This window comes from Manis pentadactyla, chromosome 3, assembly GCF_030020395.1.
Source record: "Manis pentadactyla isolate mManPen7 chromosome 3, mManPen7.hap1, whole genome shotgun sequence".
Taxonomy (NCBI): domain Eukaryota; kingdom Metazoa; phylum Chordata; class Mammalia; order Pholidota; family Manidae; genus Manis; species Manis pentadactyla.
Genome location: NC_080021.1, coordinates 17,395,359 through 17,409,233, shown reverse-complemented (window position 1 = coordinate 17,409,233; position 13,875 = coordinate 17,395,359). Strand labels below are relative to the sequence as shown.

The window sequence follows — 13,875 nt, the reverse complement described above, 5'->3', positions numbered from 1 at the left end:
CTCACTACTATTACTGAACCCAAGTGTTGACTTTAAGAGAAAACCAGCAACATGTCAGCTCTAGATGAGAACTTCAGCAATGACATATTTTAGGTGATCTATTGACATTTTCTCCTAGTCAGTTTCACAGTCTGAATAAGTGAATGTGTTCTGTAAAGTGTAAGGACTAAACGAGGTCAAAATACATGTGATGTGACAGGTTAGATACCTAGTAATCTGGTAAGATGTTTTCATTTTATTTGCTATAAAAATTTTTTTTTTAATAAAAATTTTTTTAAAAGAAATTACTTCCAATAAAATCTCAGATCCAGAATTAAACCTCTCAGAATACAACCAATTACATAAAGAAAACATTCACCTAAGGAAATGTGAGGTCACCACTGATTACTCTGAGGTGAAGGAGTCAGCATTTTATGCTGCCCAGGGGTGAAGACGCGACCAAAGGCTTATACACTTGAACAGAGGTGACAGGGGTTGGGGTAGGGAGGGGACGCTCCTTTCCCATGTCCTCCGAGAAGAGAAGAGCCCGTCTGTGCTTAGACACAGGGATGGGTCCTTAGGCCCTTTGGGTTTATCCCCTTAGCACCCCCCACAGAGCACCAGCGCATGTATTTACAGATGAGGAAGAGGAGAGGGTTAAGAGAAAGGGAGGGTCTGGCTCCATGATTCTCTACTAACCCACAACGATCCTTTGGCTGATGGCTCCTGGCAACGTATAGATGAAGAGGACCAGGAAGATGATAAGGATGATCAGAATGAAACCAACGATGATATACTTCTTGTAATTCTTCCAGATGAGGTGGTACAGGCACTTGAAGGGGCTCACGAACCAGGAGAAGGAGGTGTCTGGGCGGCTGAGAGGGAAGCAAGAGAAGATCACTGGGAAGGGCCATGTTCTCAGCGTACAGGATTTTCAAGACTCGGAGAGCATTTCTGGCTCCCACAGGAGAGGCCCGAGAATGGGAGAGGAAGCGCACGCTGCCTTGAGGCAGGAGCAATCTGACATTCAGGTGATGATGCCTGCACCCTTTTAAGGAGGAGGGCAAGAATGTAGCTCGAACCTGGACTGCCCTCCGTTTGTCCAGCCCTGACCGGCTCAAGACTCACATCTTCCGTGAAGCCTGCCCTGACCACCCCAGTCCAGAATGACCCCCTCATTCCAAATTCCTACCTCATCTATCGCTTCACTCAGCCCCTTTTTAAGCCTAACATATTTGTTTCCTAAACTCTGTTCACTATTTTTTGAGTCTGTTTGTTCTCCCTAAGCAGATGGGAAGCTCTGGAAGGCAAAACTTGTTACATTTCTTCCACGTTCTTTTAAGTGTCATAATGGGACATAATAGGAGCTATATATAAAAATAATTTTGAATTAATGAATAAGCACCCATTATGTTCCTGACGCTATGAAAGATGAATGGTAGCTACAAAGAAAGGACCACTCACTCGAGATACCTGGGGTCTTGGGAGTGATAGGACAGATACAACTTGAAAGTTTTTTTGTAAACATATTTCATATCCACATCTATTTACTTTTTTTTTTTTTTTTTTTTTTACTTTTTAATTGATATGTAACCATGGACTAAATTGAATAAGATAACCCTTCTAGTAATTCTACTCTGGGAATTTATTTTAAAGTAATAATTTATAAAGAGGGAAGTATTTTCATCATATTACAATAAGGGAAAAAAGGTAGAAGTAAATTAAATTAACAATTTTAAGATAGTGGCCAAGTCAGTTATGGGCATCAGGTCTATGGAACATTCTGCCGGCATTAAAAAATCCTGATTATAATAACTATGATAATGAAGCAAAACTTTTCAGCAAAGGATAAATGAAACATTAGGACAATTTTGCATGCATGATTAGAGAATGAGTAGGAAAAATTTCACAGGGAATATTCACATAAAAAATGAATAGAAAAAATGCATGAAAAATTTCTAGAAATACTCATGTGGCAGTATTACAGAAAGAAGTACTTTATTTGCCAAACACGCTGTAATGTTTTCAGATTGTATAGAAACAGAAAGCTACAGGGATTGGATGGCCCATTACTGGCTGCCTCCTCGCTTCTCAGATCTCGCAGAGGATCCTGTAGAGTCCAGAGGGATCCACTAAAGAAAGGTCCCCATCCTCTGTATGCGGACTGCGAAGGGCCCTCCCTTCTCCAACGCTCCCACCCATGACTCCACTCACTTGGGCTTCGCCAGAGGCTCGGGCTCTTTCCGGGCTTTCCCAACAGGATTTTTCTCAGCTTCTTCTGCAGTAACTAAGTGGAACTCGGCTTCAACCTTGCCCTGCACAACGACAACATTTCAGTTTCTAGTCTCAAAGACCTGCGGGGCACAGCCTTCTAGCCAACGTTCTGAAGAAGTGTTTTCATGTGGAAGACCGCCAGGCAGTATTTTGACTATCCGGCTGCTTTATTTTGAGAAATATGGTTACCTTTTTGGTTCTGAGAGAGGCCATTTATATGATGGACAATGAAAGCCCTGAAATGACGTTACTGTTGAGATTAGAGGAGAGGGTCCCGCATGTACAAAGACTCACCTACATACTCAGGCGCAGGTCCTATTTTCTTCTAATCATTTAGTATCTGAAGAAATAATATTAGCTATAGAAACTTAATAGTAATTAGAAAGGAGACTAATTACTTGAATGGCAAGTCATTTTGAATCTGCTACTGTCTTTCTTCTCTGTTAATGATCTTCAAGAGGAAATTGGTGGGTGGGGCCCTCCATTTGCTGAGTGGCTTTTCTGTCATCCTTCACTGTTTTTGCTTTCCCACTAATTGTTTCAGAATTATCCCTTAATTCGAGCCCTCCTCTCTCTATCTCTGCCTCAAAAAGAAACAGCTCTTCTGGTTTGAAAATTGTGAGCATTTGCTTCTTCAGAACACTGTGCCAGAGTTACTGGGACTGATAAGTCAGCCTTGAGTTACTAAAGGATGAGACAGGACTCGTGAAAAAGGTAAGAGTCATTCGTCTTGTTCATTCATTCATTCATTCATTACTTTTGGGGACCCCCTGTATGTCAGGCAATGTTCCAGGTACTGGGGACTTAACTAGATTAAGAAAAATAGGATCTTTGATCTTCTAGAGCTTCTATTTTCGGTAGAAGAGGCCCTCTTTCCTGCCTCCTTTGGTTTGTGGAGGCTGAAGGGGATAGGAAGGAGACAGAACTGGGAGGGGACTGGAGTGACAAAAGTATTTTCAGTGCCAATGACTGTTGTTGAAGTTTGTCTTTCTGAATTACATGTAGATGAGACATCACCTGACTTCGGAGGCATGCCTGATTTCTCACCCCAGTAAAAAGATGATTCTAATGAGTCAGAGGTCTTGTGTTAGCCTACCTAGTCACCTGAAAGAGCAGTACTTCTTAACAAGCAGGTTTGGCTGCTGGCAACCATGAAAACAAAATCATGGGAGAAATTAGAAAGAAGTAGAGCACTTGGGGTGGGGTTAAAGCTGGAGAAGAGAGGCCATGGCATGACTCCAAGAATTAGTGAAAAAATGCAATGGGCTTTTATTACAGGTGAAGTCATAAGTTCAAATCTAGACAGTCTCATTCATTCTTTGGACTAGAAGCCTGGCCCAACTTGGAAAGCTTTCAATGTCCTATGATCCAGAAATGTTCCTTAAAAGCATGTATATATGTAGTCTCTCATTCCTATTGAGAAATCTTGGCCCCCACATGCAATGACTTGCATTTATAGGCACCCAGGAAATATTTGAAAACCTGGAAAGAAGGAATATAAAGCTCTGTTCATTCTAGTCACTCCCCTACACATCTATCAACAGTAGAGTGACAGTAGTGTAATTCTAACTGTAATTGCAATGCTTTATTGAATGTCCCTAGTTAGTAATATCTATCTATCTCAACAAGCAAGGTAGGTCTCTTTATTAATGGAGAAATGAAGCCATGGAGGTCAAATACATTTCCTAAGGTCACACAGGCAATAGGCCAACCAACTGAAATTTGAACTGAGGTCTGTATGACGCCAATACTTAGAGTAGCCTGCTCAGCTTATTCATCTATTTGCCAGATAATTGGGATAGAATTTTTAGAAGGATCTTCCCAACTTGAATATGAGATGATTCTGGTTGTCTTCGTAATCACCCCCTTGTCTTCTTGGACCCCAGTTTCCTCATCTGTCAAGTGATCAGATGTGCTTTAAAGTAACTTCTGGCTCTAACTTTGAGGTTTCATGAAAGGCAGACATATGGCCCAAGAAGCCCCTGTGAAGAAACCTGAGAAGCCGGCCTACAAACTCCTGGCAGAGGAGCTTTCCATGCACAGCTTTTTTCCAGAGGTCCTTCAGAGGTGACCTCAGCTGCTCTGGGCGTATATTTACGTGCGAACAGCCTTGTCCAACTCCTCTGTACTTGGAGAGCATTAGTTTACATGTTGCTGACCAATTACTGGGTTCCAGAATGTACAGAAGAGAGGACAAGAGTCAACAGAGAACAAGTTAGGACCAGAGTGAAAGGGTCACGCTGCCTCTCTGCTCACTGCTCGGCAGTGAGCTCTGCTCTGTCCTGCAGATCTAGCGTGGTGCTTGACACATGTGCTATTCCATTTACACCTTTTGACAACCCCACAAAGGAGACCCATTATTATTCCCATTTTACAGCTAAGGAAGCCAAATCTTGATGATGGTTCCCAGCTTGTGTTACAAAACCAGGATTTGCACTCAGATCCTATGACACCAAACCCAGTCCTCTGCTATTTTATGTGTCCATGTGGCCCCTTTTTGTGGAAGAAAAGAAGCAAGATATTTATTTAATAATGAATACATGTGCCTTTTCTGAAATGTTCAAGAGGAGCCCCATCGTCATGGCTATGGCCCTGGCATTAGAACATGTTTTTGACTTCCACCTAAGGGCTGACCTTGTATAGCTTAAGGATGATTATTACAGCACAGCACAGCATAGCATAGCATAAGCATTGAGTGAATAGGCTTAGGTCCAGATCTGACTTTGAAGCCAGGCTCTACCATTTACTAGCTGTGTGACTTTAGCTAAGTCACTTTCTGTTTCATTGTTCTGGAGATGTTAATAGCACATACCCCGTACCATTGCTTTGAAAAATAAATAAAATAACACATATGTGGTGTTCAACTTAGTGCCTGGTAAATAGTAAGCTCTTAAAAATTTATACTTGTGACCTTCAACACTATTTCACAGATAGAAACATGTAATTCAGTGGGAAACATCTGTCCATATAGAAAACACCCAGGGAAGGCCCAAGGACCCAGATTCCCACAAGAAAAAAAAATGCAATGAAAAGGAGGCAGAGCATCTGAAATTAGATCTGCCCTAGGCATAGGAGTCATCAGTTATTATCCTGAAGAGCCTTGTCCCCCTTTCACTGCCCTGCCTGAGGGGCCACAGAGCATTTATCTGGTATCACAAAGGCAGCAGAGGAAGGTGTTTACTGCCGTGTTCTGATAAATGCTGCTCCTCATTCCATATCTCTCCACACAGAGGGTCCCTTGTCCTGTTTCAATCATCAGTATTTAACCAAGCACTAAGCAGAAGTCTTAAGCTAATAATATTCCCCAAATGTAATTTTAAATCAGAGCTAGGGAAAAAATGGACAGCTTAAGAGACTGGCAGCGATCAGATGCCAGGGGAGGCTGAAAGTGATCATGCTCAGGGCGGACGTGCCTGCTTCAGCAATAATACTGTTTATGAAAACACAACTCTCAGTGGTGTGAGATGAGGCATTATCATATGTTACTGTGGGAATGGATGCTGGCAAAGTCCTTTAGGAAAAGAAATGCACACACATACATGGATACACACACACATGAAATGCACATATATGTGAATCTTTTGAAAAAGTAGCACTCATATACATTACACATGTGAGTGTGTATGTATTATCTTAGTCATCCTCTGGACACAGGAATCCCACTTCTGGGTTGCTAAATTAAGGACATAATTCAAGACTCAGAAATTGCTTTATGCACCAAGCAGAGTCATTATTCTCTCGGATGTTCAAATTGTCTGATTGGTCACAATGACATGGACCAGGCTCATCTTGTTCTCATCTTGTTCTGTCTGCTCTCGACCTGCAGGAGCCAAAGACGCCTGGTTTCTTTCGGGAGGGACTGGTGTTTAGAAACCAGATCTAGGGGCTGGGGGTCTTCTTGCTGTTGGGTCACTTTACTTCTAGGTTGTGTCAGTGAACAAAGCTAGGGAAAAATAGTTTTAAATCCATGAATCCATAGTGATACCAAGGAAAATAAAACAAGAGGGGAAAATCATGCTGACCACCCTTGAAGGTGCCTCTTATTCCAATTCTTCATTCTAAAGCTTGGTAATTGATGGAGAGAATTAAGCACTTATCCTGTCTTTTTAAAAAAGGAGATAGTGACTGTTATTTATTCCCATTCATTGAGAGAAAGCTCCTCTTAACAAATGAATTCTAACTAATAAATGGAAAGAGAATGATAGAATTAGATATATACAGATAGACTAGATATCTGTAGATAGATATCTGTGATAGATAAGTATATATACATAGATAATAGAGTTAATGTTTAACCTGAAAATTGTACCTAACTTCCAGTTCACAAAAAATGTAGGGTAGAGAGAATAAGATAAGTTTATCATGAGAAAATAACCAGGCAAGTCAGGCCTACATCATCAAATAGTTAATGTCATGAGAAAAAAATGGCAGGGACTGTTCTAAAAGATAATAGACCAAAGAGATACAATAACCAATATCAGAACCAAAAGCAGTACATGAACTATGACTGAATCTTGTTTTGAAAAAAGAAACAGCTATCAAATAAATTTAAAGGGCAACAGGGTATCTTTTTCATAATGGTGAAATGAATATGGTATGTATATCAGATTATATTAAGCAATCATTATTAATTTCTTATATGTAATGATGGCATCATCATTATATAAGAGAAGATCCATATTCTTTGAGGATGCATATCAAAGCATTCAGGGGTAAAGTGGTGAAATGTCTACAGCTTACTCAGCCAATATGTCAGGATAGGGAGGGCATAACTATATATACAGCAAAATAAATACAGTAAAATAATAAACATTGAATCTAGGTGGTGGACTTGTAGCTGATCATTGCCCTATTCTTTCAACTTTTCTGCATGTTTAAAATTTTTAAATGAATAAATGTTGAGAAAAAACACAGTGATAAAACTGTGGCATTTCTATTTTGAGAATACAAAAGGTTAACATTGATAATATAATGTATATAATATGTACATAATTATAATGCACATAACAATATAATTATTATAACACCAAGTAAAGTGAAATGAAGAAGCCATTATTTTTAATATGGAATGGTCACTATTATGTAAAATTAAATAAAATTGGGTGGTATGCATGTGGGTGCTATCGCTTCCTTTCTACATTTGTATGTCTTTCAAATTTCCTGCAAATGCATATTATATACTTTGCCTTAAAAATAATATTCACATGAAAAAGACCTCCCCATTCTCATCCTAGAAAAATCTGAATTTGCCACATACTATTTAGATGACCTGTTTGTCTACCGGCCTCTTCAGCTAAAGGGATGCCAGAAATTTGTCTTATCCATCTTGGACACTTTCCTGCCTACTGTATGTGTGTAACAGTAACCACTGGCAATTGTTTTTACCATTAAACTGGAGGAACAGAAGCCTCCCTTTTAATTTTAGTTGCTGATGTTCTGGGGACTTGCCTGGGCTATCTAACGATCGATTGACAGGATGACTCTGCAGAAGACACTTCCTGATTGCCATCTTCTAAAGAAGTGATTTCTTTAAAGATCGATTTTTGTGGGATAACACATATACAATGCATACAGCAATGGGTCTCATGAAGAACATGTTCCAAATATTCCCTTTCCTTCTCCCAAAGGCACTCATTCTTTGGAAATCCCACTGGAGCTCTTTGCTGTCTTCTACTCTGTCTTTCATTTTTTACTATGAGGACAGCCACATTCCACACTAGAAGCAGTGGGACCCAAATGTCTAGATTGTACTCCTTGGGTGCACAGATAAGCAGTTTTAAAAATAAGCCTGGCAGGTGGCAGTGCCTGTAAACAAATCCCTTCTGGCCTGCTGGTGACTGGAACAAGGGGACAATGACCTTCTGAGCTGGCTTCAAGGAACTGGCAAGGAGTTCACACTGAGTTGGAATTAGAGAAATGTCTGTGTTGGAAACGCACCTTGGAGACACCCAGTCCAGCCTGCTCACTTCACAGACATGGACACTGAGGCTTGGAGATTGAAAGTGTCTCAGGAAGTGGCAGACCCAAGACAGAGGCTTTCCCTTACCCTGCTCTACTCTGGGCTCCTCCAGCTTTCTGCCACCGGGGGGAAGGCTGCCATGGTTTTGCTTCCACCACATGGTTACTTGTTACTAAGGGGTAAAGGAGACAAGGGACAGCTGTGTCCTACCCTTACAGCAGGCCAGCCCAGGGATTTCAGGGCCAGGCTCTGACCACGGGCTGCTGGGGTTGACGGGTTCTCATTTCCCTTTAGGATATGTAAGGATAAAAACTAATTAAAAACAAGAGGCTTCTTATTATTGAAAATAGGGAAAAAAATCCCCCCCCACCCTTTTTCTTAGAGCATTTGCTTGAGAAACCTTATAAGCTTTTTCTTCTCTTTGAAATGTACATAAATCTTTTTGAATACTACATGGGCCTTTGGTCTTATATACTCAGGAATGCCTTCTAGGAGCCAGTTCTTTGAAATGTAAGCAGCCAGAGAGACAGCACCTCTTTCTTTCCATTCTGTGAGTGCCTGGCTCCAAGTTGCCCATTTACAGCTGATTTCCTAGTTTTTGCTCCACACTCCACCCCCCTTCCAAATATGCTCCCTTAATTGGTCAGACAGGACACTGTACTTCTAGTTACTCTGCCACCAGCCTCCCCATGCCAACAACCTCCTATCACAACAACCCTGAAACAGACCCACTTTTTCATTATAAAGCTTCCCTCCTCCATTCCTGTTCACTTTGGGGTCTCTGCCAAACGCAAGTGATGGTGGCTGACTCCTTTGTTATAGCAAGTTCTGAATAAATACTCTCTGTTCTCACTTGGGTAGTCGTACTTCTTTCCACAGTTCTAAATACTTAATGTATATTGTTGCTGGGCAGCTGCATCTGGGGAGGTCTCTACCTGTGCACCAGGTGAAATCTCAACCTGGACAGGGGAGGGTTCTTGACTCTGAATGAGAAAGAATCCTTGAGCAGAAAAGTGTTGGTAAGGAAGGAATTTATTAAAGCGAGAGTAGGAATGAATGGCAGCAGCCTTGCAGGCAGCTGAGAGCAGGAAAATGCAGAGGTGCAGAGGGAGAGAAAGCTCACTGCATAGGGTCACCCAGGTGACAGGAACTTGCAGGCCCAAATCAGAGCTCTCAGCAGCCCTTCCCTACTTATCAGGGGTAAAATAGAGACTTGGAATAAAATGAAATAGCAAAAAGATAAAACACAGTAAGTTGAGCAGTGCAAAAGTTTTATTTAAAGGTACACACTAAAGAGAGAAAAAGTGGAGATTGGCTTAAAGATGGCGGCATGAGAGGTGAGCAGAAACATCCTCTCCAAACCATATACAATATGAAAATAGAGCAAATACATCTAATCCTGAAAGAGAAACAGGAAAGAAGACTGTGGCAAACTGTCTGCACCTCGGGAAAAGAACAGACCTCATGGAAAAGGGTAAAGTACCAAAGCCATGATCCAGTGGGACCTGAGCCCTTCCCCCACCCCAGCTCACTGGTGGGAGGAAGAGAAATGGAGCAGGGGGGCAGTGGAGGCCTAGGACCGCTGAACACCCAGCCCTGGAGATCTGCTCTGGGAGCACAAACCCACATTACATGGTGCTCTGGAGATTAGGGGGGTTCAAAAGCTAAGACAGGCAGAATACTTGGAGAGACTGAGATTCCAGCCGCTTGTGGAGAACAGGTACCCACAACTAGCCACTCTGGGACAAAAGAAAGGCAGATACTCTGAGAGACCTCCTGACAGCAAGAGGGCTGCTAAAGGGGCAAGGATTGTACAGAGCTTACTGCTCAGGAAAAAGGACGCTTGGACAAAATTGTCCCGGTGCACCCCAGCAGGTTGGGAACTTCCAGGAGCTTCAGGCACTCCATCCCCCTGGCTGGCAATGCAGTTACGAGGCTCCCCACCATGATGCGCAACCTGCTGCGCCTTCCTCCCAGCTGGCACCAGCTCACGAACTGGCTGCCTCTGCCACTGCATCAAGCCTGCCACTGTGTCAAGCCGCCTATGGCAGCTACAAGGCAAAGTATAGAGGCTTCTCCCTTGTGCATTCGGCCCACTGGCCCTGGCAGTGGAGGCAGGTACTGGAGCCAGGAAGCAGGAAACAGCTCTTGCCTCTCAAAAGGCACCAGCACCGCTCACCTGTGAGCCCTGCCATCACTCCAGGGGAAGAGAAGCTCCAGGAAGTAGAGCTTCTGGGCACTAGATGGCACCACCTACAAATATGAAACGTCAAAGGAACCTGGTTCAAACCAAAATTCCACAAACACCAGAAAGAGGACCAAGCGAAACTGAACTCACCAATCTTCCTGAAATAGATTTCATTCCTTCCTGAAATGTTTTCAAAATAAAACATGCTCATGGAGCTACAGGGAAATATTCAAGAACTGAGGGAGGAATTCAGAATTTCAGGAATGAGATAGAAACTTTGAAAAATACAGTATCTGAAAGCAAACATACAATGGAGGGATTTAAAAGCAGATTAGATGAGGTAGAGGAGACAGCAAATGAAATAGAAATTAGAGAACAGAAATACAAAGAAGCTGAGGCACCAAGAGAAAAAAGGATCTCTAGGAATATTGAGAGGACTGTGTGACCAATCCAAACAGAACAATATTCGCATTATAGGGGTACCAGAAGAAAAGAGAGAAAAAGGGATAGAAAGTGTCTTTGAGGAGGTAATTGCTGAAAACTTCCCCAATCTCGGGAAGGAGATACTCTCTCAGGCCATGGAGATCCACAGATCTCCCAACACAAGAGACCCAAGGAAGACAACACCAAGACACATAGTAATTACAATGGGAAAGATCAAGGATAAGGACAGACTGTTAAAAGCAGCCAGAGACAGAAATAAGATCCCATACAAAGGAAAGCCCATCAGGCAAACATCAGACTTCTCAACAGAAATATTACAGACCAGAAGGGAGTGGCATGATATATTTAAAGCAATGAAGCAGAGGGGCCTCGAACCAAGAATACTCCATCTGGCAACATTGTCATTTAAATTTGAAGGAGAGATTAAACAATTTCCAGAAAAGCAAAAGCTGATAGAATTTACCTTCCACAAACAATTTCTACAGTGTGTTTTGGAGGGACTGCAATAGATGGAAGTGTTCTTAAGGCGAAATAGCTGTCACCAGAGAAAATAAAACCACAGTAAAGAAAGTAGACCAATTAGTTACTAAGCAAATGCAAAATTAAATCAATTACCCCAAAAGTCAGTCAAGGGAAAGACAAAGAGTACAGAATAGGATCCCTAGTATATAAAGAATGGAGGAGGAAGAAAAGGGAGAAAAAAAGAGAGAACCTTTAGATTGTGTTTGTAATAACATACTAAGTGAGTTAAGTTAGACCATTAGATAGTAAAAAAGTAACCCTTGAACCTTTGTTAACCATGAATCTAAAGCCTACAATGGCAATAAGTATATATCTATCGATAATCACCCTAAATACAAATGGTCTGAATGCACTAATCAAAGGACATAGACTCACTGAATGGATAAAAAAACAAAACCCGTCTATTTGCTGCCTACAAGAGACTCACTTCAAATCGAAAGATATATACAGACTAAAAGTGAAGGGGTGGAAAAAGATATTTCATGCAAACAATAGGGAGAAAAAAGCAGGTGTTGCAATACTAGTATCAGACAAAATAGACTTAAAAACAAAGAAAGTAACAAGAGACAAAGAAAAACATTACATAGGGTCAGTCCAACAAGAGGATATAACCATTATAAATATCTATGCACCCAAAATAGGAGCACCTACATATGTGAAACAAATACTAACAGAATTAAAAGGGGAAATAGAATGCAATGCATTCATTTTAGGACACATCCACACACCACTCACCCCAAAGGACAGATCAACCAGACAGAAAATAAGTAAGGAGACAGAGGCACTAAACAATACATTAGAACAGATGGATCTAACAGACACCTACAGAACACTCCATCCAAAAGCAGCAGGAGACACATTTTTCTCAAGTGCACATGTTATAAACCTAACCAAGGAGGTAAAACACCTATGCCCTGAAAACTACAAGACATTCATGAGAGAAATTAAGGAAGTCACCAATAAATGGAAATACAGCCCATGCTCATGGATAGGAAGAATCAATATTTTCAAAATGGTTATCCTGCCTAAAGCAATCTACAGATTCAATGCAATCCCTATCAAAATACCAACAGCATTCTTCAACAAACTAGAGCAAATAGTTCAATTCATATGGAACTACAAAAGACCCCAAATAGCCAAAGCAATCCTAAGAAGAAAGAATAAAGGTGGGGGGATTATGCTCCCTGACTTCAAGCTCTACTTGCTCTCTATGCCCATTTTGTTGAGAGTTTTTATCATCAATGGATGTTGAAATTTGTTGAATGTTTTTTCAGCATCTATGGAGATGATTGTGTGGTTTTTGTCCTTCTTTTTGTTGATGGATTTTCGAATGTTGTGCCATCCTTGCATCCCTGGAATAAATCCTACTTGATCATGATGGATGATATTTTTGATGTACTTTTGAATTTAGTTTGCAAATATTTTGTTGAGTATTTTTGCATCTATGTTTTATGGTTTCATGACTTAGATCCAGGTCTTCAATCCATTTTGAATTTACTTTTTTGTATGGGGTTAGATAATAATCCAGATCCACAGTAATCAAGACAATTTAGTACTGGCACAAGAACAGACTCATAGACCAATGGAACAGACTAGAGAGCCCAGATATAAACCCAAGCATACATGGTCAATTAATATATGATAAAGGAGCCATGGATATACAATGGGGAAATGACAGCCTCTTCAACAACTGGTGTTGGCAAAACTGGACAGCTACATGCAAGAGAATGAAACTGGATTATTATCTAACCCCATACAAAAAAGTAAATTCAAAATGGATTGAAGACCTGGATCTAAGTCATGAAACCATTAAAGTCTTTGAAGAAAACATAGTCAAAAATCTCTTGAATATAAACATGAGCAACTGTTTCCTGAACATATCTCCTTGGGCAAGGGAAACAAAAGCAAAAATGAACAAATAGGACTACATCAACCTAAAAAGCTTCTGTACAGCAAAGGACACCATCAGTAGAACAAAAAGGCATCCTACAGTATGGGAAAATATATTTGTAAATGACATATCCGACAAGGGGTTCACATGCCTTAACACTCAAAAAGCAAATAACCCAATGAAAAAATGGGCGGGGGACATGAACAGACAATTCTCCAAAGAAGAAATTCAGATGGCCAATAGGCACATGAAAAGATGCTCCACATCGCTAATTATCAGGGAAATGCAAAGTAAACCACAATGAGATATCACACAGTTAAGACGGCCAACATCCAAAAGACAAGGAACAACAAATGCTGGCGAGGATGTGGAGAAAGGAGAACCCTCTGACACTGCTAGTGGGAATGTAAATTAGTTCAACCATTGTGGAAAGAAGTATGGAGGTTCCTCAAAAAACTAAAAATAGAAATACCATTTGACCCAGGCATTCCACTCCTAGGAATTTACCCAAAGAAAATAAGATCTCAGATTAAAAAAGACAGATGCACCCCTATGTTTATCGCAGCACTATTTACAATAGCCAAGAAATGGAAGCAACCTAAGTGTCCATCAGTGGAT

At 41.0% G+C, this 13,875-nt stretch overlaps 1 protein-coding gene across 1 annotated transcript in view; it reads right to left on the bottom strand.

Annotated features, from left to right (window-relative positions):
* Nucleotides 1-258: 258 nt before the first annotated feature.
* The window catches only part of FER1L6 (fer-1 like family member 6), a 105,844-nt gene continuing 92,227 nt past the window's right edge, over nucleotides 259-13,875 (bottom strand). Inside the window, exons 39-40 of the mRNA XM_036883108.2 lie at nucleotides 2,194-2,294; nucleotides 259-854 (exon numbers count right to left, since the gene is read on the bottom strand). Coding sequence (XP_036739003.2) covers nucleotides 674-854; nucleotides 2,194-2,294 — 282 coding nt within the window. The 3' untranslated portion in view covers nucleotides 259-673. The remainder of the gene's footprint in view (nucleotides 855-2,193; nucleotides 2,295-13,875) is intronic.